The sequence below is a fragment of the Tenrec ecaudatus genome, chromosome 13, assembly GCF_050624435.1.
Source record: "Tenrec ecaudatus isolate mTenEca1 chromosome 13, mTenEca1.hap1, whole genome shotgun sequence".
NCBI lineage: Eukaryota > Metazoa > Chordata > Mammalia > Afrosoricida > Tenrecidae > Tenrec > Tenrec ecaudatus.
In genome coordinates this window covers 39,288,839-39,315,240 of record NC_134542.1, presented here as the reverse complement: position 1 = coordinate 39,315,240, position 26,402 = coordinate 39,288,839, and the positions used below count along the sequence as shown (strand labels likewise).

The following is a 26,402-nucleotide window of genomic DNA, read 5'->3' as shown; positions in this document are numbered from 1 at the left end:
GCCACATGGACCTACCCCGATGCAATGCTGGGTGCTGAAGCAGCTGTGTGGAGACCCCTGCCAGCACTGAGATGCTGACACGCTCACTGATTCATCTTTCCTCCTAGAGTCAGCATCATAGTGTGTGTTTTGTGAGATCGAGGAGGACTTTTTGGATTGGTGTGGGACTTACGGGCTTGGACAGCACTGGGTTGAGATGCTTTCTTAATGTACACTTACACTTTATATAAAACTCTCTCTTACACATATGAGTTTCTGTGAATTTGTTTCCCTAGTTTACCCAGACTATCACAGTATTAAAGGGTCACGGCATTAGGAAGGTTGAGAACCACTGGTTTAAGATATAGATGATAGATAGATAGATATAGATGCATAGATAGATAGATATAGATAGATAGATAGCATTTATTTACAGACCTAAACATATCAACTATTACTGCTTTGCCCTCACTTATGTTCCCCACAAGCTAACTGCAAACTTTTCTAAGGAAACTTGGCACAAAAGGTCTAGTGTGTTTGGCACAGGCTGCAGGTGCCACTCATTTCTGAGCTCATGCCTCCCCTCCCCCACCCACCTCTTGTGTTTAAAATAGTCTTTTGGAACTTCCGAACAGAAACCTGCTCCTTTACAGATTCTGCTTCCTCTCCACTAAATGAATTTGTCACGGGAGGTAGGCCATAAGCATTAAGTGGGTAGCATCAGTCACTTCTTTTTCGGTCCTTTTTTCCGGAAGAGAAATAAAGAGAGCAACAATGTTTTGAGGCTTTTGTCTGGATTGGGGGCGGGGTGGGGGGTATGTTGAGAAACGCTGATGGAACCACCTCCCCAAATGATGGAGACATAAATCAGGGGAGAATCGCGACTGCTGGGAACCAAATTTGTTGAAAAATTAGATGAATATCATCCCGACCCTAATGACATCTGTACCCAAGACATCCCTTCAGAAAGTAAAACTATTTTACTCCTTTTTACATAAATATGTTATTTTTAAAGGAGAGCTCATATACAGTTAAATTAACCTAAGATTTTCGTTGACTGTGTTCTTAACTTATGATTACAGTCTGGTTTGTGGAATATTAGAAACTATTCCTTCACCCACTTCCCCAGTGACTGTTCCTCTTTGAAAACATCTGATTTTCCTTCTCCTCACACCTGCTTTGAACCTATTAATGAGGTGTCGTTCTTGGCGAGGCCGCTCTGAGGCTCTGGTGGCAGACGCTCTGCCCGACCATGGCAGCTCCCATAATTTTCATGATTCTTGGACAAACTAGGTTGTCAGGAGACATTACTTGTCAGGAGACACTAGTGGAAAAGACATATGGGGTTATGTTGTACTTTCCTTCTTCTCCTATAGAAAAATACTGTGAACTTTGCATCAAAGTCCATCTAAATGAATGCATTCAAACCCAGCTTTTACAAAAGGGAACGCTCTAAATCCTAATAATTACCTTCCAGGAGGAAGATGGGATATAATCCCAAGATCAATTTAGATAGATTATGTAAATAAGTCAGAAGCTGTAAGAATATTAAAACATCTTCCTGGTCTAAATGATATAGCTAACTAGATGATACATTGATAGATAGATGATAGATAGATAGATAGATAGATAGATAGATAGATAGATAGATAGACAGACAGGCAGGAAGAACAGGATAAGTAAAAAAGTATTGCAACAAAATCATAGACACTTTTCTTAAATCCAAGTATCAGAAGGTGGACTCAGTGTTTGTCACTATATCCTCAATCTGGGTAAACATCCTCCTGAAGGCAGAACTTCCCTTCCTCTAGTCCAGTGGTTCTCCACCTTCCTCAGGCCATGATCCTTTAATACAGTTCCTCATGTTGTGGTGACCCACAACCATAAAATTTTTGTTGCTACTTCAAAACTGTAATTTTTCTACTGTTATGAATCAGGCAACCCCTGTGAAAGGGTTGTTCGACACCCCTCCAAAGGGGTCGCCACCCACAGGTTGAGAACCACTGCTCTAATCCTTCCTTGAGGAACCCTGGTGGTGTCGCGGATGGGTCACAAGTTGGGCAGCGAACAGGAAGATCTGCAGTTCAAAATCACCAGCTGCTCCAGTGTTGAAAGATGAGGCTCGGTACTCCCGTAATGAGGTACTGTCCTGGAAACCCCCGGGACAGCCCCACCCTATAGGACAGGGCTGCTATGAGTCAGGCTGGACTCCGTGACAATGAGAGAGTTTGCATTGAACCTTCCCTAAAAAATGCTGCATTCTCTGATTGACATCAGTGTTCCCATCCCCCACCTGGGAATCGCTGGAACAATCCAGGGGGACTATAGTATAAAAGTTTATAATTGCCAGGGGGAGGGTGCTTTTCTGAAAAGGGAGTGGTAAGCCAAATAAGTTTGGGAGCCTATGATTTACACCATGTCCAAACGGGCTCGAATCGTGTTCTGAGTTTTGGAAACAAAAGGAAGAGGTAAGGGGTATGATCGGGGCTATAGGGCTTGTAGGGTACAAAGTCCCACAGGCAGCCCTTGAAGAATGAGCAGGAGCAGTGTTGTGGGAGGCGGGGCGGGGGGGAGCCCCTCAGTGCAACTTCCCAGGCCTTTTTCTCATCAATGCAGGTTTCAATTTTCTTAAAACGCCTTCCAAATAAGCCTCTGTGGTTGTCCTGTGTCCTTCAGGAAACTGATCCCGACTATTCCATGTCACTGCTGCTGCTGCTGGGTGCTGTCACATCAGTCCCCGCTTGTGGCGGCCCGGGCACGACATCCTCACAATGGTGGCTAGGCTCTAACCCGCTGCTGCAGCCACTGGGGCAATCCCAGGGCTTCCTCTTTTTTTCCTGACCTTCTACTTTACCCACCTGATGTCCTTTTCCAGAAACGTATCTCCTGACACACATCCAGTGTATATGAGACAAAGCCTCTCTATGCCCGATTCTCAGGAGCAGTGTGGCTGTTCTTTGGCCGTCCCTAGTAGTTTCAACACTCTTCACCAGTGCCATCCATCATTGAAAGCATCGATTCTTTGGGGTCTTCCTGATATTCACTGACCAACTTCCACATGCATATGAGGCAACTGACAATATCATGGCTTGGGTCAGGTGCACCTTAGTCCTCGATAGACATGCTTGCTTTTTAGCACTTTAACGAGGTCTTGGGCAGCAGTTTTGTCCAATGCAATACGTCTTTTGATTTCTTGATGTTGCCTCCGTGAGCACTGACTGTGGTCCAAGCAAATGAAATCCTTCATAACGTCAATCTTTTCTTCATGATGTTGTCTATCGGTCCAGGTGTGCGGACTTTGGTTTTCTTTACATTGAGTGCAATCCATACTTAAGGATGGAGTCTTTAATTTTTATCAGCAAGGGTTTGAAGTCATGCATATGTCCCAAATTGTCCATCAGCCTCCCTCCAAGCCCGATGCCCCTTTCTCCTTTCTATAGTCCAGCTTCGCAGGTGATCTTCTCAGTCAGTAATCAGAATGATGCATTTGGTGAATGGATACATCTTCCCTGATTTTAAACCACTCGGAGTTCCCTTCTTCTGTTTGAATGTTTGCTTCTGGGTCGGTATAGAGGCTCCACGTGAGAACAAGGAAGTGTTCTGAAATTCCCATTCTTCTCAATGCTCTCCTTCGAGGGTTTTTGTTGTGTTTTTGTTTAATCTCCCCAGTAGCCACCATAACCTTCGGAGCAACCTCTCAGCCTAGAATGTAATGGCCCCGTTGGTCTCAGATGCCAGTTTTGTTTTTGTTTTCGGGCCTTGATTCCAACACTGCCTGCATCATGAGGTATACTTCAGGTGACCTCATGGGGGATCGCAACCACGCCAGGGTCCTTGTACCACTCAGTTTTCTTTCTTCTGCACCACCGATCACTTTCTATCATAGTACATAAATCAGCTATTTATTCACCTGATCTTTATTATCGAACTCCTTACCATCACCCACTAAAATATAAACTCTGTAAGTATCCAGACATCCTGTCTTGCCTCCTGATGACAGGGTGTGGCACAGGCTGTGATTGTTGTGAGGTGCCGGTACACCAGAAGGCCACACTGCCAAATCCTGCCCCTCCTCCCAGTTGTTGTCATGTTCGAGCCCATTGCTGCAGCCACTGGGCCAGTCTACCTTGCCAAGGGCCTCTCTTTTCCGCTGCCCCTCTATTTATGCTATGCTCTCTTCCAGGACTGGTCTCTCCTGATAACATGACAAGGTCTCATAATCTTTGCTTCCACAGAGCCTTCTGTCTGTTACTTCCTCCTAGACAGAACTGCTTGTTCGTTTGGCAGTCCGTGGTACTCTCATTGTTCTTTGCCAGCGCCGTGGTGCAAACGCATCAGCTCTTCCTCAGTTTTTTTTCTCATGAAATGCCCAACTTTCACAGGCATTTGAGGCAAATGAAAATACCATGGCTTGGATCAGGTACATCTGATTCCTCAAAGTAGCATCTTTATTTTTCAATATTTTAAAGAGATCTTGTGCAGCAGATTTACTCAATGCAATATGTCATTTGAAGTCTTAACTGCTGATTCCAAGAGCATTGATTATGGATCCAAGCAAGATGAAATCCTTGACAATGTCAATATTTTCTCCATTTATCATGATGGTACATACTGGTCCAGTTGTGAGATTCTGTTTTCTTTACATTAAATTGTAACTCATACTTAAGGCTGTAACTCTTGATCTTCATCAGCAAGTGTTTCAAGTCCTTCTCTTGTCAGCAAGCAAGGTTGTGGTACCTGCATATTCCAGGTGGTTACTAAACTGTCCTCCGAGCCTGATATCACATTCTTCTTCGTATAATCCAGCTCCTCTGACTACTTGCTCAGTATACAACTGAATAAGTATGGTGAGAGGACACAACCCTGACACACACCTTCCTTGATTTTAAACCAGGCAGTGTTCCCTCGTTCTGTTTGCACAATTGCCTCTTGATCCATGTACAGGTTCTGCATGAGCACAATGAAGTCTTGTGGAATTCCCATTCTTCTCAAGATTGCCCCTCGTTTGTTAGGATCCACACGGAAGAATGCCTTGGCATAGTCCATAAAACACTAGTAAACATTTTTCTGTGGTTCTCTGCATTCAGTCAAAATCCATCTGAAGTTATCAAAGACATCCCTTGCTCCATGCCCTCTTCTGAATATGGCTACAGTTGTTGCTGAATGATCTCCAGGGAAATTTGACTTACAAGTGTTATCAATGACATTGTTTTTAAAATGTGTCCATTCTGTTGGGTCATCTTTCTTTGGAATGGGTACAAGTATGGATCTCTTCCAGTTTGTTGACCAGGTAGCTGGCCTCACAAAGTCCTTGGCATAGACTAGTGAATGCTTCCAGTATTAAATAAGCTTACTAAAACATTTCAATTGGTGTCCTGTCAATTTCTGGAGCCTTGCTTTTGGCTAGAGCCTTCATTGGCTCTTGTTTTTTTTCTCTTCAATATCGTTGGGTCTTGAGTGTTCACCGTCTTCAGAAATGCTGCCTGTTGACTAGCTCTTCTGGCACAGTGATTCTGTGCATTCTTTCCATCTTCTTTTGATGTTTCCTGTATCATTCAATATTTGGCCCATATACTTCAATATGTTGAAAAATTCAAGACTTTAATTTTTCTTCAGTTTAAGATATGTGAGCGTGTTCTTTTAGGGATTTATAACTCTAGGTCTTTGCACATTTCATTATTTTGCTTTGTCTCTTCAGCTGCCCTTTAAATTTTTCTGTTAGTAGGTGCTTCATAAGTATCTACTAAGTAGGTACTTAATAAGTAAATGCCTGGCACATGGTAAGTACTTAATAAGTATGTGTTGTTAGTTGATTAGCTACATTATATTGTGTTTTCCATGTTTCTAAAAATTCTTCCCAAACTCCATGCTTAACTGATTGATAATGGTCTTTACCTTTGCTATGTTAGACTTAAATCATTCCCAAATCCAAATATTGACCACTTGCCCTGTTTCCAATGTTTGTCATTATAAATAATACCATAAGCATACTGTACGTATGTCTTTTCTTATTTCCTTAGGTCTTATCACTAGAAGTAAGATTTCTGAAAGGCAGTTATAGGTATTGTTAGTGCTTTGGAAACATATCACAAATTCATTTCCAAAAAGTCAAAACCAACATATACTACCATTAGCAGGAAGAGTACATATAACTCTATCTTCATCAGTACTTAATATTATCTTTAAATATTTTGGTACTAATTTTGACACCTTAAAATTTTTACTAAGAAGCTGTATATTTTGACAAACTTCTCTATGTAAATCACAGACCTTATGGGGGAAAAATAGAGAACCAAAAACCCCAAATGTACTGCCATTGAGTCAATTCCAACTCATCGCAGCCCAACTGGACAGGGTAGAACTTCCCCTGCGGGTTTCCAAGACTGTAACTCTCTCTCCATTGGAGAGGCTTTGATCTGCTGACCTTGCAGTTAATTGGTAGCCCAACACATAACCACTACATTGCCAGGGGTCCCTTAAAAATAAAGAAGAAATAAGAAATCCAGTAGTGCCTGTTTTGAATCAAATAACATAAACTATGCATCATCATTATTCCAATAATAATAAGAAGATGATCTCAGCCACAGGCAACCATAGATTAGATTGGGAATCAATGTCCACTTTGGTTTAAACAGTTACAAAGTAAATGGTACTTAAGAGAGGAAGTGTGACTTGAACAGTTAAAACACTGTCAGTGGATCCCCTTCTCTGATGTACACTGGACCTGACCGAGCATGGTTTAATGTGTGACCCCTACAGACAGCATCTGAGCAGGAGGGAATAAAGGTTCAATAAACTGCACCAGGACAGTGGAGTGCAGGTAGGGGGGTGGCATTGGGAGGAGGGCACCACTGTCTTTTCCTAAGGTTAGTCCTGCTGGAGCAGCAGCCAAAGACGAAGGTTGGTGAGAGACAGGGAAAGGCAGAAGCCTCCCTTCTCGTATCATTGGCTCTCTCTGTTCTAGAGACCGGCTGTCTAGAAAACTTTTCCCAAGGATGCCCAGAGAAGTGACGTGCTACTGAAAATATCAACTTGCCCATACTTGATGTAAAGTACTGAAATCCTCTCCTACTGCTAAAAAGCAACCGCTATCTAAGTCCCCAGAGAAGTCCTAATGGTGTAGTGGTTATTCATCGGCTTCTAGCTAACCTCAAGGTGAGAAGTTTAAAACTACTAGCAGCTCTTCAGGAGAAAGAGGAGACTTTCTACTCCCATATAGGGTTACAGTCTCGGAATCCCACAGGGGCAGTTCTACTCTGTCCTATAGGGTCAATCTGAGTCAGGATCGACTCCGCAGTGAGTGAATATCCAAGACACCTAGTCCAGGACACACATCATTCGCAGCCACCCCCCAGCAACAAAAAGTTACCATGTGACCCAGCAGGGGGCCTCTGGGTCCTGCCCAGGAGCCACAGCCATGTATAACTCCAATATCATCCTGGGGACCCTCTGACAGGGGGCCCTAGCCTAGCTGCCCACCTTCTGAGGGCCTGGGTGAGAGCAGAGACTGAGCAGAGACCCTCACCAGATTCCAGGAAGAGCCATGGTCCCAACCCTCCATGCATTGCAAGGGGGCAACTAAACAAGAGCCCCAGGATTCTGGTCTCAAGAACAAAACAAAGAATCAAAGTCATGGGCCAAACCTGTTAGACCACATCTTCTCGCAGGTGCGGCACCTAAGTCAGGTTTCAGAGCACTGAAGTCCCTCCTGGTGAACCATCCCAGCTGCTTTCTTCTCTGGACAAGGCTGCGCTTCTCAGGCAGGTCAGCTTCCCCAAACAGAAACACGCTGCTGCCAGGTACACTGAGCACCAAGTTCTCTGCAATGCCTAAAGGTCAAACAGAAGGAAGCTGTAACACATTCCACTGAAAACCAGGCCCACGTCAAGAAAGTGAACAGCGAGACGGGGGCAGGCCGGCAAGGTCCGGGCTGGAAATGGGGCTCGTTGGCCAGATTTTGCTTCCTGTGCACGGGGAGCCTGGTGCCCGAGAAAAACCAGCAGCCTGAACACTTCGTAGCCTGTGCTCCCAGATGTGTCTTCTGCCCAAGACTCCTTGCACCTCTTCAGGCCAAAGATGAGCCCTGGGATCTGTTTGATTCTCTCACTAGGAGAAAGTGAACGCTTTTCGAAAAGCAGGCAACTGGAGTTGGAGCAAGAAACCTTAAGGCTTCCTCCTGAGCAAGGGCCAACCTGACATAAGCTCTTCCACGATGACCAAGAAGCTTGACTATGACCTGCAGACCATTGACAACAAAGCAGAATCCACCCTCGCCAACTTTACGAAGTACCTCGCAGGCTTCCAAGGTTTCAGGAATGCACTGAGCCAGGCCATGCAGGTGGAAGAGCAAGCCAGCAAACAGATCCGCAAGATATCGCCCCAGTGATGACTGCAAATAAATCTTTAAATAATGGAAGTCTCCCAAAAACTTTTTGAAGCCCCCTTGTGTACCTATCACACAACTTTTGCCCGTTCAATTATTTACAGGTTTAAGCCTTATTGACAGCAATTAAAAGAATATGTTTGCAAGAGTACCATTCCATGATCCATGTGGTTTTTCCATCCCCACTACCCTCCACCCCCCACTTTCTGTATACTGACCCCAGTAACCACTAATCAACTTTGATATCTACAAAAAAAAGAAAGAAAGTGAACAGCTTTGCACAAATCAACAAACTAAAGTTGACGGATGATTAGTTTTGCCTTAAAGTATTGCCCAAAGGGAAGCAGGTCCTTTGTCAAACCAGTTGCCAAATTTGTTTCTATTTCATGGTGATTCTACTTCATGGTGGCCTGTGAGGGTTGGGGTGGAATGATACACCAGAGGATTTTCAATGATTAGATGTTGGAAGTAGGTCCCCGGCAAGCCTTTCTTCCACCACACCTGCCCCGTGACAGACTCAGACTTCTGGTCTTCTATTGAGTAGCCAAGTACATTAACTTTTAAACCACCCAAGGTCTCTCATCTTTATACCAGGAGGCTGGCATTTGCAACTCATTTCAGATTTGACAAGAAAACTTTACCATTAAGACTGATAGACTGGGTAACTTCCATTGATGAGCAATTTTCTGATACCCCAACTTGTACTTAAGAGCCCTGGTGATGCTGTAGGTAAGGTGTTGGGGCAGCCGTCTGCTCCCACACAGACTCACAGGCTCGGAGACTGGCACAGGACCTCTAGAGTCGGAACCAACTCAGTGGCAGTGGGCTTTCTCACGTGTATTGACTGCTAAGGCGCAGGAAAAGGTAGTAGCTACTACCCACATGTGCTATTCACATCTAAGTGAATTAAAATGAAAAATGCCGTCTTCAGTTTCACTAGGACACTTTTTCAAGCGCTCCTGTGCCTTCAAATCAGTTCCCACTCAGCCCAACCTGCCCGTCACAGAGTGAAACGCCTCCCGGTCCTGAGTCAGGCCCCGTCGTTTACTACGGCAAAGCCCTTGTTGCAGCCTCTGTGTCCAGCTCACTTGCTGGCAGTCTGCTTCTTTTTTCACTGTACCAAGCGAGGCGTCCTTTCCAGGGACTGGTCTCTCCAGATAACATGCCCAAGGTATGCGAGAGACAAGAACACACCATCCCTGCTCCCAAGGAGCGCTCCGCTGTGCTTCCTCCAAGACAGACCGAGCTGTGCTGCAGGCAGGCAGTCCCTCGGCCTTCAGTACCCTTCACCAGAATTCTAGCGCATCGATTCCCCCGAGGTCTTGCTGACTCCTTGTCCGTCGTTCATATGCGTAGGAGGCCACTGAAAATACTATAGTTTAGGTCTGAAATCAAGCTCACCTTAGGCCTCAAAGTGACAGCCGTGGCTCTTCTGATCCTTTAAAGTGGTCTTGGACAGGTTTGTCCACCACAATGTTATTGGACTAGTGTCCTCCACACCCGCCAATTGATGTTGAACACGTCTATCATCGTATCAAGGTCTACTGGACATCATGGACCAGGAATTCTTTGCTGTTTGTTGCCCCCGAGTTGAATCCGGTGCTGGCCAACTGCAGGTGTGTGGAATAGAACTGTGCCGTAGTTTCTGAGAGCTGCTTTTGAGGCAGATCGCTAGAGCTGGTTTCTGAAGTGTCTCTGGGTGTGTTTGAACTGCCAAGCTTTTGGCTAGCACTCAAGCACTTAATTATTTGTACCACCTAGGGACACAGCTAGATGTTCTGTAAATAAGTCTAATCATATTGAAACATAAAACCAAATATATTGCCATCTAGTTGGTTCCAACTCACAGCATCCCTCTAAGACAGGAGGAGAACTGCCCCATGGGATTTTTCAAAGCTGTGATCTTCGTGGAAGTGGACTGTCATATAGATCCATCTCCCAAAGAGCAGTTGATAGGTTTGAACTGCTGACCTTTCGGCTAGCAGTCAAACTCTTTAATGACTGCACCAGTAGGCTTCCTGAAAAGCAGGTGAATGGAGGTCATTCTGGAGGGAAGCTCATGCTTCATCCTTCTTTGTTCTTCACATCTGGGTCCCCTGTGCATGACCTTATCTTTCCAAAGCAGAGTAGAAAACGTCTTTCCCTTTCTTAATACGTAACTGCTTTAGAGAACCTCGGCTATGGCTGTGGTCTTTACTGTAAACCCCAGCAGTCCTGGTGGCATAGTGGTCACACGTTAGGCTGCCAACTACCAGGTTGGCAGTTCAAAACCACTAGCTACCCTGAGGAAATATGTGGTCAGCATGGATTCAATAGAAAGGAGGTTTTGTGTGTTGGTTGACTGGAGACCCCTCGTGGCATCGTAGGTTATGTCTTGGGCTGCAAACTGCAAGCTTAGCGGTCGGAAACCACCAGCCGCTCTGCAGGAGAAAGATGAGGCTTTCGACACCTGTCAAGAGTTACAGCCTCGGGAGCATGAAGAGGATTGCAATGAAGGGTATGAAACAGAATGTGGATAAATGGCTTACTGTAAAATTAATGGCCAGCTTTATGAACCTTTCCTCAATTCACAATAAAAAGGTAAATAAATAAATCTATATGACACCTCACAAAAAGATAAGCAAATTCACATAGCGAAAGCAGAGCTTTAATATTAAAGTCATTCATTCGATTAAAGGTCTTGGGCACCTGTGAAAAATATAATAATGTTTAGCAGTTGGCTAAGATCTCCCCGTCAGGGTGGAATGAGGACAGCAGGGCCTTGGGGCAGGGGGAGGAGCAGGTAGAAGAAAGAGGAGTCCTTTCAAAAAAGGGCAGGTGTCACACCACCTTTTATGCTCAGACCTCTCCAATTTTATTTTCCCCGATTAGCCTTATCTTTTCCCAACCGTGATTGACACTTTGGCTGCAGCAGGGACCCAGAGTACAAACTGTGATGCCTAAACACCTTGCCTACTAAGCACGGTGGCATGTTTGGCTCTGCCCAACTCATCACCGATCCAGGTCAACCTCTCCGTTGGGAACGAAGGTTCCAGCATACTGTATGAGTTTGTAAAGCGAATACCACCTGCTGAGGAGAATTCGAGGGCTGTTTCCACCAGGGGAAGCAGTAGCGTTACTGTGCTGGAGAACCCCAGCTGCCAGCAGTTGGGAGGGTGAAGGGCAAAGGACTGTGGCATGTGGGAAACAGCACATGCTTTGGAGGCTGCCTTGTGTGGGTGGAACACCAGCTCTGTAGCTTAACCACTATTTGGAGTCGTGCTCAATTTACTTGACCTCTCTGAGTCTCAATTTCTCATCTGTAAAGTGGAGTAGGAAAACATATATATATATATAATATTTTTTTATATATTATATAAAACATCATACACACACACACACATATATAGTCTCTAAAACACCAATACCTTACCCAGAATTTGTCGATTAAAAGAAAGAAAAAGAAACTTTTTATCTTGCCTTTCCAACATGAACTGTCTTATTGAGTAGTCAGCCCAGATGAATAAAGAGGAAAAAAATTTTAAGTAGAAAAAAGCCAGCTAATAAATGTAGATTAAGACAGAATAAGAATATCACTATTTTGTAGATCCTAAGAAAATAATTTCTATTTGGGGCTTCACTCAATTGGGGACTCGACAGTGACGGACAAAGGCAGTTACCCTGTGCATCACCAGAAGGGAGCCGTCCAGACACGGCAGTCAGCTGACGCAACCGACCAGGAGCCCCGGTGACGCAGTGGTTACGGACTCGGCAGTTAAGGGAAAGGCCTGCAGTTGGAGCCCACCAACCCCTCCACAGGAAGGAGACGTGATCGCCAGCGCCTCCAAAAGTCCCAGCCTTGGACACGCCATGGGTGGTTCTAATCTGTCCTAGACAGTAGAGATATTAAGTCCAAATGAGGATGGGTTTAGTTTTAGCTTTGATACAATGTAGCATGAAGCACATAGTCTTTGATGAATTCTTCTGGGCTGGAGAGGGAACTGAACCTCAACCAACTCTGTCCTACAGGGTCACCATGAGTCAGAATCAACTCATTGGCTTCTTGGTTTTTTGGCTCCTTTGGGGAGTATTGAGGCCTAAAAGAGACACCGACATCCAGGCCTCACTCCAGGCTCGTCGCTCCAGCAGAATCGCTTTGCTGCTTCCCACATCGCGCTGCTGACATCAACTCCTGGCCGCCCACAGGATGCTCAATCACGGATTTGTTTTCCAAAGAGAAACACAAAAACACAAAAATCTAAAATCGAAACTGGGTGCTAGGCATGACGTCTTACAAGCACCCTCTAGTTTTACTATCACTCTCTTAAAATATTCACGCTTCTTCTTTAGTTGATGTTTATATGTACATATTTTTTAATGAGATAGAAAAAAATCCCTATCAGAAGCCATAAAAAAATCTCTCAGATGGTAAAACAGCCTGATTTTTTTTCACCTAAGTTCATACAAATACTTAAAATAAACCTGGCCAATGAATCACACAACAGTCCTTTCAAAAAGAGCAACATCTGAAAACACAGCAGAGCAGCACGCCGCTGCACTGCTTCTAATTACATGCACACTCGGAAAAAGTCCGGGGAGTTTGCTCTGTTGAAGGGAACAGTGGAAATTTCTCTTTGCAATGCAACATTATTTTAAAGATAAAGCATTTCTTTTCCAATGTCTTCATTAAACCGAGCTGTTAAGAATTGTCTCCTGACCATCCACAAAGAGTACAAAGCTACCCAGTATTCACCCCAGATGCTCGGCTTTGAAGTGTGAGGCTGCGACCATCCCACTAGACTCTGACACCACCATCAAAGCCATCTCATTACGCCCCGCGCTGTGAGTTAAGGCGCGGGGCGGTAACCGCTCCAACACAAACACTGCATTAACAAAGCAACCGCAATGGGGAGGGGACTTGAAGAAATTTTTACCATATGTACACATGCACGAGATACAAAAATGTATGGTGCTAAAACATCATTGAGAAGTGCATTAAACATGCTGACTCGAGTTGGATGTTATTCTAAGGGGCTGGAAAAAATACAATGCAGCTGATCTTTACGATGAAAGAACAGAAACATTAGGCTGAAAAAACGAGATCAAGCGCAATTCCTAAATTGCATTTCCACTGACATGTTCTGTTGACGTTTGTTCCGTAAAGTAGCAGAAAGCACGTTAAGGGGAAAGCAAAGCTCCATGCCACATCGCCGGATGCTACCGTTTACCATCACCATTTTATTTCGCAACGGCAACTAAGCTTGCAAATAATGATATGCTGACAACAGTATCTAAGTTTCAAAAGAAGTAATCTCATTTGTATTTACTAGTTCTCCTTGTAACACTAGCATGGCAGGACAAAGTAAAATGCAAAGGGACACAGAAGTTGACCTCTTCTGAAAAAGAAGGAGCCTTTCTGGGGCCGGGGTTACACACGGGGCTGCCGAGCACAGGTCAGCACTCTGAACCCGCGGCTGCTGTGCGGGAGAAAGACGAGACCACATGCTCCCCGAGAAGCCCACGGGGACAGTTCTACTCTGTCCTGCATGGCCGCGATGAATCGGCATGGACTTGATGGTGGCAAGTTTGTTGGTTTTATTCGGTTTTGGTTTGGTATTATGAAGAGGAGGTGTAAAAAGAGTAATTTGATTCATTTCAGCATAACAATTAATCAATAACACTTTTAAAATATCTGTACCTAACAATTCCATTGCTTTGTATACTCTAGAGAAATTCTTGCATGTGTACATCAGGAAGCTGATCCAAGAATGCTCACTGCAATGTTATTAGTATGAGGAACAATGAGAAATAATCTGAATGTCTACAAATACGACAATAGGTAAAATGTGATCGATCCCTACCACGATAACTACACAGAGGTCAAATGGTCTAAAACTATCTGTACTTCTAGGGTGAGAGTTTCATGACATCTTGCTGAAAGGAAAAGTCTGATTGCTTTTATATTATAAACATAAGCAGTTCTATATTGGATGTATATGTATATATGCAAGTAAGAAAGCCTAGGGGGATTCTGGATTAGAACCAATTTTACTCCCACAAGAGTCTTGGAAGCCCACAGGGGCAGTTCTATTTTGTCCTGTAAGGTCATTATGAGTCAGAATCAACTCAGTGGCAATGAGTTTTGTCCGTAAGTATGTTCCTATCATAACTTGCCTGGGGCAGGTCAAGGGTCTAGAAATAGGGCAGGTGGTGAGAGGTTAACTTGAATGTTCTTTGTTCAGCTTGAGATTTTGAAAGAGTGCACTAGTAAAAAGTTTTAGGTAGTGTCTAATAAACAGTTATGAGGAATCTTATGCTTAGTTCCTATCTTGATAGAAAAATATGAATATGTTTCTTAATTTTCTATTTTCCAGCTATAAAATGGGAAGAAAAGATACATCCTCTATCCTAATTATAGATACCTTATACTAATGTTTTCCACAAACTCTTAATATACTACACAGTTATATGGATATATATGTGTTGGGGTGTATGCATATGTATGTAAGAAAGTAAGTTAAAACATATTTGCACAGTTTGTACGTGCATGGGCTGGTTTGTTTTTAAGGCATATTAAAACATGTCTCTGCAGTCAATGAATGGCTGCATACTGCACACAGTTATCTCAGTAACACATTTGTTTTAGTCTCACTAGAACCAAAATCAAACCAAACTCACTGCCATCAAGTAGATCCTGACACCTGGCGGCCCCACGGGACAACGTAGAACGGTGCCAGTGGGCTTCTGAGACTACAATTCTTTACGGGCTCAGAAAGCCTCGTGGTTCTTGCGTGAAGCAAATGGAGGTTTCAAGCAGCTGACCTTGCAGTCAGAAGCTCAGGGTGTAATCCACTAGGCCACATGGCTCCCAGTCTTAGTATTGTTAAAATAAAGGGTCCAATCAAAATAGTGACTCCCAAGGGATCTGCAGGGCCAGTTCAAGTCCAGGCAGGAAGGTCAGTTCAGAAGGTTACGACCACTGTGTCAAGGAATCCCCTGGGGATAATCTTGTAGATGCTCTCCAAGGACACAAGATCATCACAGGGGCTTATCAGAAAGAAGTCTGAAGAAAAGTGGACACTGCATCGGTGAGGAAAAGGGATGAAAAGGTGCACTGGGGGATTTTCCCTCTCACAACGATGTCCCTGCTCATTCTTCTGCACACGTGGCAAGGGCCGTCCTCCTCGAATCTCACCCTACATCACTGATCTTGCCCCTCCGGACTTCTTCCCAAACTCAAAGAACATTGAGTCTCTCCCAAGAATGCCCACACTGCCCTGTTGATGGAAATCGAAACAGTGCTGACTCAAAGAGCCCGGAATACTTTGGGGAAGGGAGGGAGAGGTGGAAAGAGTACCATCAGTGGTGGAGACCTAGATGGAGGCTATGTCGAGAAACAATACCATCACCTTTTGATATTTTTGTTCCATGAAGGTTTCTATGATTTTAGAGTGACAGTTATGACTTACAGATATACTTCTATCTGAGTCACGTTATTCCTTTGCAGGGCATAAATAAATAGGTTTACCTCTTGGTGTAGCCAACATATCACTCACTTGGAGACCGGCACTTTCCTAGGCGATTCTCTTAGCACATTCTAAACCATATTGTATTCTGCCCTGCGGTGCTCTTTAATTATTTCAGGTACAAATTTGACAGCCCAGTCTTCCTGTTGGAATCATGTTGTTGTTGTTGTTAGGTGCCATTGAGTGAGTTACAACCCAAACGACCCTATGTAGCACAATACAAAACACAGCACAGTCCTGCGCCATACTCCCAATTGTCCCCATTCCTGAGCCCATTGTTGTCACCACTGTGTCAATCACTGGGGCCTTCCTCTCCTTCATTGTCCCTCCACTGGACCAAGCATGATGTCCCTCTCTCGGGACTGCCCGCTCCTCACAACACGCCCAAAGTCTGTGAAATGAAGCCTCGCCAGCCCTGCCTCCAATACTTCCAAGCCAGATTTGGCGGCAGTCCATGGAACTGTCAGCAATCTCCAGCCCCACAGTTCAAGTCTGTCCATTCTTCTTCGGACTTCTTTATTCAATGTCCAACTTTCTCATCATGGATACGAGGTGCCTGAAAATACCATGGCTTGGTCAGGTGCACCTTAGTCCTCAAAGTAACAGCCTTGCCTTTCAATACTTTAAACAAGGTCTTGTGCAGCAGATTCACCTCACCTCATGCAATACGTCCTTTAATCTCTTGACTGCTGCTTCCATGAGCATTGCTTATGCATCCAAGCAAGATGAAATCCTTAACGACTTCATTCTTTTCTCTATATCATAATAACAGGATGATAAATGAGAATATAAAAGGCACTCGAGTACTTTTTAGATGTTCACAAATGCCTTTTCATTTTTCTTTCTAGTATTCTCTGAACTAGGAACTAAGCATCATTTACAGATGAAAAATAAAGAAACTGTTTGGTATAAAAGTGAGAAGTTTAGGGCTGAAAGAACATCAGCGAGCTCCTGCTGGAGTGGTTTTCTGACATCTTGTCCAGCAAACCCTTTGGCAAAGGCACCTCGTCTGCAGTGGTGATCTATGGCACAGAGAATGGCATCTACAGCTTTCTCAGCATCCAGGAGGGTCGCCTCATGTCCACCTGCTCAGCCTGTGCTTCAATAAGGCCATGGAGTCTCTGAAAATAAGGACTGTCATCTATGGGTTCTGTTGTGAACAAGGTCATTTTGGGCCAGAACTGATTCGATGGCACTAACCGTAACATCTACTGGTGGAGGCTGAGTTTTAGAGGCCTGACCTAATCATTATGTCTCATAACTGTCACTATACGGTGGTAATCTTTCCCCCACTTTGTACATAATAAAACATTTTAAGCTGATAAAAAAGTTGTTTTTTTCCCTTAACAGTTGACAAATAAATAACAGGCTTTGGATTTGAATTCAGATTTCCTTGGCTGCAAAATTCTTATTTCCTCACTTACCATTTAGCTTCCCTGTCTAGCTACTCAATGTGATATCGCTGGCTATTTCATGCTGATCAGACACTCGTGAGCAGATAAACAGAGAAATGTAAACAGTAGGTGGAGTTTGTAATAAACCTATCCTTCCACCTTTTCTCTCTCTCTCTCTTTCATAAAAACCCCTCCCTCTCTTTCAGTGGGCTAATGACAAGCTGGGGCTTTCCACACGGAGTAGTTCAAATGAGAAGTGGCGGAGTCTTGGGGCTGGCCAGGCATCCTTGTTCTAGACAATGCATCAGTGATACAAAAAGAGTCTTCGATCTAAAGCCTACGCAACCCAGCAACTAACATCTAGCTAGGCTTCCCAACTCATCGTATTTAAGAAATGTTATTGTTCGGTGCCATCAAGCTGGTTCTGACCCATAGCAACCTTACGCCCAACAGAATGAACACTACCTGGTTGGGAAACAGCAGAACCGAACACAGGGTTTCGATGAGACAGTCTGGTTTGCTTGTCCATGTTCTGCTCCCACCCACTTTCCTAGCAACTGGCCACCTGCAATGCTCGGGTAGCTCACAGCAGTCTCAAACCTGGCTGAGGCCTCTCCATCAAAGACCCACCTCCCCCTTCTTCCACTCTCCTATGAGGAAAACGAGGTTCCTGCCCACTCCTGATGTCTCCTCCCACAGTTCCACTGTGTCATTCTGCTGACCTGGCTCCATCCCAATATTTATTCACAGACTGATGAGTTTTAGAGACAAACTCGCATCTCCTTCTCCCTCCCTCTGCTCTTCTTCCTCGCTTTCACCAGGAAACACACCTTCCAGTACCCTTCTCCTTGCCACAAAGCTTGCAGATGCAGGCCTGTGGGGTTCAATAGGACCCATGACTGCCTGAGAATGTGCTCTAATTCTCTGGTTGGGGAAGTTTGGCCACCAATATTAGCTTTCTCAGCAATAATGGTACTATCTCCCTTTCTCATCTGTGTAATGGGTTCAAAATGTGAATGGGACAGAGCATGCCACTTACAATCTCCTCCTGTTAAGTCTACCCAAGCCTTCTTCCTTCTTTCTCTCCTCTGTCAAATCCTACAGCTGTAACGTGACCCTGTGGCCCACGTTCCTCTTTGGATTGGCAAAAGGTCGTCAACATTTGACTGCTTTTTCCTTACTCCCATTAGAACCACCCTCCACCCCTACCTCAAGAGCACAAGACTCAAGCCTGGCCAGGAGGCCATCACACACACACACACACACACACACACACAATGGGGAGGGCCACTGACAACAAGGGCTATCTCTAGGCATTAGTTTACCATCTCGCTTTGGGTAATTAAAAGTAGAGAATGAATTCTTTAATATATATGACTCTAGTGGCCATAAAGTAAGTGCTCATTCTTTCCATTATGATGATGTCATAATTACTATGGAAATAAATAACATAAGCATACGTTGGTCTTTTTCTTTTCATCGCTTGCTCCAAGTCTCTCAAGAAGCACATTCTTACTTTTCCAGGAGAGGTGAAGTGAAAGATTGGTGGACATGGCAGGGTGAAGGAAGACTTGAACTTAGGTACTTAACCTCAACGTCACTAGTGTCACTGGGCCACTCAGTCACTGCTTTCTACACTCAGTGGCCTTAATACTGGGAGTCCATGTAAACACTAGGAGAACGGAGAAAGAAGGAAAAGGTGTTCAGGAGAAGCATCCTGAAACTCGGGAGTCTGAGAGCAAGGAGCTAGTACCAGATGCGATGCGGTCATCTGGTGTACAGCCTCTGTTGCTCCACCGTTTCGGAAGCCCCACCAGCAGCCATGGAGAATATCAGTCTCTGGGTGATATGAGATATCTGCTAAAAACCAGGCAGCCTGAAGTCCCTAAACATCGAGGAGCCAGGATTGCCACTGCTGCTATGGCCGCAGTGAAGGCCTAACGGTTTCCATAGTGTTCCCTTGCATGAAGCAGTGGTCAGGAAAGGGTCACCCAGTGTTCTGTGAGGAATCTTATATTGGATTTCTAGACCAGGCTTCCCTAGTTAAGTAAATATTCATTATAAGCGCATTCATTCTTCCTACTTCTTCCCATTAACAGAGTCTTAAAGGACATCGATGTCAATATATCCAACAGCCTCTATTCAACACACATCAAGTGTGAAACAGGGGAGGAAGAGAAGCCAATGCCAAGACGTATTGCCCGTATGGTCATCACTATTGGAATCAACTCGATGGCAGTTGAGTATGGGCAAGCAGACATGCGCCTCAGAATTGTCCACCGCGGAGACATAGGAGCTCAGGCCCTCCTTGGCCAAGGGTTGGCCCATGGGTCTTACCTTGCTCACATGTAGGCAACAGCCAAAGTAAGTGAAATGAGTGCAGCTTTTTCAGGAGGGTTAGGTCCACCCATAACTGCTGGTCGTGGAAGATTAGGCTAGCATGGGTCAGTCTCCATCTGGCCTTTCTTTCCGCATTCGAACCTGCTCTTCGGTGGTAAGTATACAATGTGGTTGCATGTAGCAAACCTGTAGCAATACGCGATTGTCAGCAAGCTGATAACTCTACCTCGGAGTAAAACTATACTCAAATAACATGACACCAATCTTAATATATTAAGTCCTTTCTCAAGGCAGGGCCCCTTGCCTTTTCACCTTTTATGTGGTGGAAGTATCTTATAGTTTTTCTACATTCTATATATGCCCTAAAACAATGTTAAACACACTGGTGAAAAAGCAACCATTGTTCTCACGTCATGGGAGTAAGGGTAGTGCTGATAGTGGAGAAAATGACATCCGAACCCAAGTCTTATCTCAAATACTAATCTAAACCAAACTAAGACTATTTTATGAAAAAAAATTTCCATAGCAACCAGAGGCACAGAGAAGTCTTGAAGTGAAAAGTTGTTCTGGGTTTGCCAGATCAATTCATGTTTTGACAATCTGTAATAAGGTAATCAAAGGGGTCTCAAGACTGCCACCAAATGTTGACACTGTGTGAATCTACCCTGGCGCGTGTTCTCCAAGACCTAAAAGTACTTGAGAAAACATCTCCAAGGCTGATGACTGCTAATCAAATCCATTAATGGGTTACATATTTTTAGAAAAGCCAGAAAAGTCACTGTGTGGGTGTCAGTTCTTTAGTCAATTCTCCCTTGGCTAGGACGTCCTCATCCCAGCCCTCTTAATAATAGCCTCAGTGATCAAGGACATAAACAAACGTTTCCCTGCCGCTGAATGAACGCATAGGTGTGGATGGCCTCGCCTTTAAAGTTGGCTGTGAACCTGCCCAGCCAACACTGCCACAGAAGCAAGGTTCGGCCATCAGCGTCCACGGAGAAGAACGGCCAAGAAAACTCGATGACGCCAGTGTGTCTTTTAACAGTGTGGTGATTGCTTCAACAGCACTAGGGTTTGTTGCTGCTATTGATTTGGTTTTAGGACCCTGCGGAAGTGGTGGTTCAATGGAAAAAATCCTGGCCTTCCATGTAGGTGAGTCGGGTTCAATTAACTCCCAGGCAATGTGCCTCAAGTGCTACAGCAACCAGTGTTGTTAGGAACAGGGCTCAGCAAAGCTTCCAGACTGAGAGACTAGGAATGATGCCTGTACCCTGCTTCTGAAAAACCAGCCAGGAAAAAACCCTATGGGTCATAGTCTGACCTTGCCATGAATGGGGGTGCCAAGGGTTAGTGGCAGATTTCGTGGCAGCTCACGTTGTCAGCCCACTGTCACTGGCAAATCACTGGAACGCGCCTGGGTACATTTTGCTCTGATCTTTCCCTTTCATCTTACTCAGTCCTTCTCGTGACGCTTTATTGTAAACAGGGTCATCCTGTTCACTCTGTATGTGGAACAAATAACCAGAAAAGCTGGATTATAATACAAAGAATAGGGCATCAGGATTGGAGGAAGGCTTATTAACAACCTACGATATGCAAATGACACAGCTTGCTTGGTGAGAGTCAAGTACTTGCTTGAATTACTTGCTGTGAAGATCAAGAGTGGTGGGCCTTCGTGTGGAGGACAGCTCGCTGTAAAGAAGCCCAAGCTCCTCAAAACAGGACCAACAGGTAGCACTAAAGGTGTCAAGGATTCCGTCTTGCTTGGGTCACAATCAAGGCTCATGGAAGCCGCAGTAAAGACATCAAACAACGCACTGCATTGGGCAAATCTACTGAACAAGAGCTCTTTGAATTGCTGAAAAGCAAACGTGTCACTCGAAGAACTAAAGTACAGCTGTAAGGCTGACCTTAGATGATCTTCCATCATCTCAGATGTGTGTGGAAACTGGACAATGAATATGGAAGACTGAAGAAGAATTTATGCATTTAAATGATGGTACTGGCAAAGAATGTGGACTACCAAAAAATAAACAAATCTGTCTTGGAAGAAATACAACCAGAATTCTCCTTGGAAACAAGGGTGAGGAGACTCTGTCTCACATGCTTAGACATGTTATCAGGAGAGATGAGTCGTTGGACATGAAAATCATGCTCGATGAAGTTAAAGGTTGGTGGGCTCAAGGAAGAGACCATGGCTGCAACAAGGGGCTCGAACACAATGATTGTGAGGATGGCTCAGGATCTGGCAGTGTTCCGTTCTGTTGGGCTATGAATTAGAACTGACCCGGGGCACCTGACTGACTACAACAGCAGACTGAGAGGAGAAAAGATTCGGCAGTGTTTGTATGCTGGAGTGGGGTATGGTAAAAGAAAGTGAAACTCACTTTCTGCAGTGAGAAGTGGCTAGATAATTGCTGAAACAGACACATTTAGAAGTACCAATATAAGCTTGATGTTGAGCTATACGGAGCTAGGAGATAGAGCCTAAGAAACAACGTAGAAAAGTGCTTGGCTCTGGGGAGAAATTCATGGAAGCATAAATATGGTGACTGGAGGGTGGAGGAATTCTGTAGGTAATTGATTTTAAAGCACAAACCTCATTATTTTCATTTTACCTGCACACATAAATCACTCTTAAAAAGCAAAATAAAGAAGACAGCTATCGCGGGAAAAGTGGGAAGACGAAAGATGGAAGGAATAAAGGGAAGGAGAAGAAAAAGTATAGACATAACAGAGGAAAAACAAGACACATGGCCTACTAGATTAAATGTGGGGTTTTGTATAAAATGGAAAACAAGAGATGAAAGTCTGTATTTTGTTAGGGTCCCTTGAGTTAGTTCCTACCCACAGCGCTACTGTGCACGATGGGAAGAGACGTGGCCGTGACTGCACCATCGTCACGGTTGCACCTGTGCCTGCGCCCACCCACTTTCAAGGAGCATTCTGGGTGGACTTCCGGCCGTCAGATTTGCTTGTTCTTCTGGCAGTCCGCGGTACAGCCAACAGCCGTCATCAACACCATCCTTCAGCCATCGATGACTCTCCAGTTTTCACACACATCTGATGCATCTGAAAACGCCATGGCTTGGATCGGGAACGCCTTAGCTTTCCCAGTGACATTTTGCTCTTCAACACTTGAAGACGATCTTGTGTTTGCAACAGACTTGCCCGATGCAACACGTTGATTTCTTGGCATCAATCTGTTCTCTGTTTATCATGATTCTGTTTCTGAGTGCAATTATGAGGATTTTTGTTTTCTTGACACTGATTTGTAACCCATACTAAAAAATGCTTGATCTTCACTACCAAGTACCCTAAGTCTTCCTTGCTTTCGGCAAGCAAGTTTGTGTCATCTGCATGTTCCAGGTTGTTCATGGGCATTTCTCCGATCCTAATTCCATGTTCTTCCTCATTTAGTCCAGCTTCTACATGGCCTTGCTCAGCACACACACTGAATAAGCATGATGAACAGTTACAACTCCGTCCACATTTTTCCTTTGAACTTTGTTCTGTGGGAATGATGACTCTCTCTTGGTTTGTGTACAGGTTTATCAGGAGAACAATGAAAAGTTCTGCCATTTTCATTTATCCAAAGAATGCTGTAGTCCACACAGGTGGGTGCCTTTGCGTAGTCAAAGAATCACAAGGAAACATCTTCCTGGAGCTCTTGCTCTCAGCCAAGATCCGCCTGATGCCAGCAATGAGATCACTCATTCCGTGTCCTCTCGGAATCTCACTTGATTGTCTGGCTGTAATTGTCTTTTAATTACTTTAAACAGAAGTTTATGTTAAAGTAATAATAGTGATATCTTTAGATAATTTCCACATTCAATTGGGTAGCCTTTCTGGGAATGGACATAAATGTGGATCTCTTCCAATTGGTTGGTCAGGTAGTCTTCTACCAAATTTCTTGGCCAAGACTAACAAGCACTTCAGTGCTGCATCAGTATTCTGAAACACAAAAGTGCAGCTCAGACTTCTTCTTTCAGTATATAGACCAGCTCTCGCTCTGTCCTAAGCTCTAAATGTATATCCGCGTGGCAGCAATACAAAATGTAGTCATGCTCTTTCCAAAAAGTCTCCTTTCTTCCTGTTTTCCCTCTCAGTACTTTGCCCCCCAAATCCCAAACATCCTATCACCTATCTCCAATGTCTCCAGGCCACTGTTAAAAATTAAATTACATCTCCCCCAAAGGTCTGAAGTATGAAACCAAAACGTGTACATGTTTGTCAACAGGCTTTTGGAATGGAGGAGAGGCCCCTAAGCTCCTGGAAGAGGTATCCGTACACCAACAGAAGAGAACAGACACCGAAGGAGCACGCCGGGTGAAGAGGGAAGCATGCGTCAACGTGACATATCAAGAAGCCAAGGAATGTCAGGAACCACTGGAAGCTGGAAGGAGGCAGCGGAGGATCTTCGCCTTCAGAGAGAATAAGGCCCTGCGGACAGCCGGATTTAAGGACTTGGACTCCCCAGGTCTGGGAGATCATCAATGGTACTGTTAGAAGGTGCCCAGCTTGGGGAGCCCTGAGTAACTGCTGTAGCCACCATGGCCTTTCCTCCTGCCCTGCCTGCCTTTCATCCATCTTTCTCCTGTGGCCAGATCTTTCCAAAATTCAAGTCCAACCACACCATTGCCTGCTGTAAACTCCTCAATGCCTCCCCACTGCCTGTAGGACAGACTTTAAGGCCTTTCATCTGGTGGATAAAACTTCAGAACCTGGCCTCTGGTTACCTCTAGAGCTGCAATCTTCATCATTGGCACGAACGCCTTTCCCACATCACTCCATCCTAGGTCTGCGTTCTGCCAGCCTCAGCAAAGCCTCTGCGGAGCCTCAGGTCCTCTCCCCTCTGCTCCTCTGCATGCTGTCCTCTTTATTTGCTCTAGGAGTCCTAAACGAAAATGCTACACAAAATCGTGTCTGTGTGTGCACGTGCATGTGTATAAACACGTACATATAAGCCTAGAAATAATTTTGTTAATATTTATGTGTCCCCTGAACACCAATGATGGAGTTCAGTTGACTAATCCCCTCCTCCAGGCAGGAGGTATTTCTTCCATGCCTCTCCTAGAAGAAGGGCCAGCTGCAATCAGGTCCACTGCTCCCAGCAAGGCTGGATTCCCGCTTGGACGTCCATGTTGATAGACTGGAAGGCTTCCAAACAGGCAGCAAGAACAGAACTGCTTTAAAAATGTAACGCTGTAAAAAACAATCGTTACATTTTCTAGTTGCACCTAAATCCAGAACTGTACCAGGTCAGCAGCTTGAAACCACTAGCCCTTCGGGAGGGGAAAGATGAGGTTTTCTATTTCCAGAAAGACTTACAGTCTCAGAAATCCACACAACCAGGTCTACTCCGCCTTATTGGGTTGCTTTGAGTCAGAATTGACTCAGTGGTAGTTAATTTGCTTTTGCTTTGGACCCTTCACACATAAGCAAGCTTATAGCTGAAGCCAAAAATATCATTCGGAAATTTTACATACATGAACAAACAAGGGGCTTCAAACAGTTAGGGGGGGGGGCGCAGGATTTCAATGACTGAGTTGAATCACAATGTAGATGAACTGTTGAATGTAAAACTATGATCTGCTCTGTAAAACTTCACCTCATTTACAATAAAAAGTCTCAAAATAAGAAAGTTTGTGGACAAATGGAAATAAAAGATCATGGGATTTCCCCACATTCATAAATCAATACTGATCTATCCAGAATGTCCTCTATTGCTCCTTCCAGAAAGTTACTGAAATTCTGTATCGAGGCTGCCTTCCTTGGGAGGGGTCTGTCCTAGTGAAAACATCCCTTTCCTCTTCTGAGCCCAGCGGGGTCCTCGGAGCGGAATAGCTGTGCCTCGTAAGAATGTGTGAGCATGCTGTTACAAAAGAAAAAAAACCTTAAAAAATTGGATGATATTAGATGAACAGCTGTGTAGAAAAGGGGGATGTAAAAATAAAAACTGCATGTTGGAGCATCAAAATAGTAACCATGTACAGTATATGACTGTTTTTAATCAGATGAAGATTGAAGCTATTACATTTCAAATCAAATGTTATAAATTAGTTCAAGAATGCAGCTGAGCTCTCATTTAATTAGAAATGTCCATGTTTAAATCATGAGGTACAGTAGCTGCCAATGAAGCAAAAGGGCACGGGAAGGGAGACGGACTGGGTCCAGAGCCCCCGACTCCCAACCGTCTTCTACACAAGGGCGAACATCTGGGCTAGACTTGTCCTGATGTAATGAAGAACTCCATGTACTAGCTAATTTGAGATTTAATGTAATTGTCCATAATTGTTTTGAAGACAATTAAAATCATTATTCTGGTCTGGACCACTCTGCACTCTTCATTTTTGTGTGAAACAGTTTCTCCCAGGCTAAATTTTAACTCTTCCTTGCATCAAAAGGAAGTGAATCAGAGGCCAAGATTTCCCTGGGAAACAACGCTCCAACTGTCAGGTCGCATTAAAACGGAGCACAAGCCATGAGTGTTCCTTTGGAAGTGAGTCTCATTTCCTATTGCTCGTGCTCCGTGTAGCTCAGCGAACGTCCAGATCCGCATCCCCAGTGGTAGACAATTCATTATGAAATAGAAGTGAGGCAGCAGCATGGGGAGTTCTGAGGTCATCCGGAGCAGAATGCAATTATCCTGCAGCAGACGCCCCCGAAGGACAATTAACCACGCCGCTGCTGGACAGTCCCCGCAAAAGGCGCGCCCCTCTCCCAAGTGGCCGCATTCGAACACACCTCAAGTGACAAGAGCCCAAATTTTCCAAATTAAAGTTACCCCCGGGGCTGAAGTCA

At 44.5% G+C, this 26,402-nt stretch overlaps 1 protein-coding gene across 2 annotated transcripts in view; it reads right to left on the bottom strand.

The window, feature by feature from the left end:
• FTCDNL1 (formiminotransferase cyclodeaminase N-terminal like) overlaps positions 1 to 26,402 on the bottom strand; it is a 48,585-nt gene that overhangs the window by 11,785 nt on the left and 10,398 nt on the right. For both annotated transcript variants that reach the window (XM_075529271.1, XM_075529272.1), the window contains exon 5: positions 7,623 to 7,808. In XM_075529271.1, coding sequence (XP_075385386.1) covers positions 7,623 to 7,808 — 186 coding nt within the window. The remainder of the gene's footprint in view (positions 1 to 7,622; positions 7,809 to 26,402) is intronic.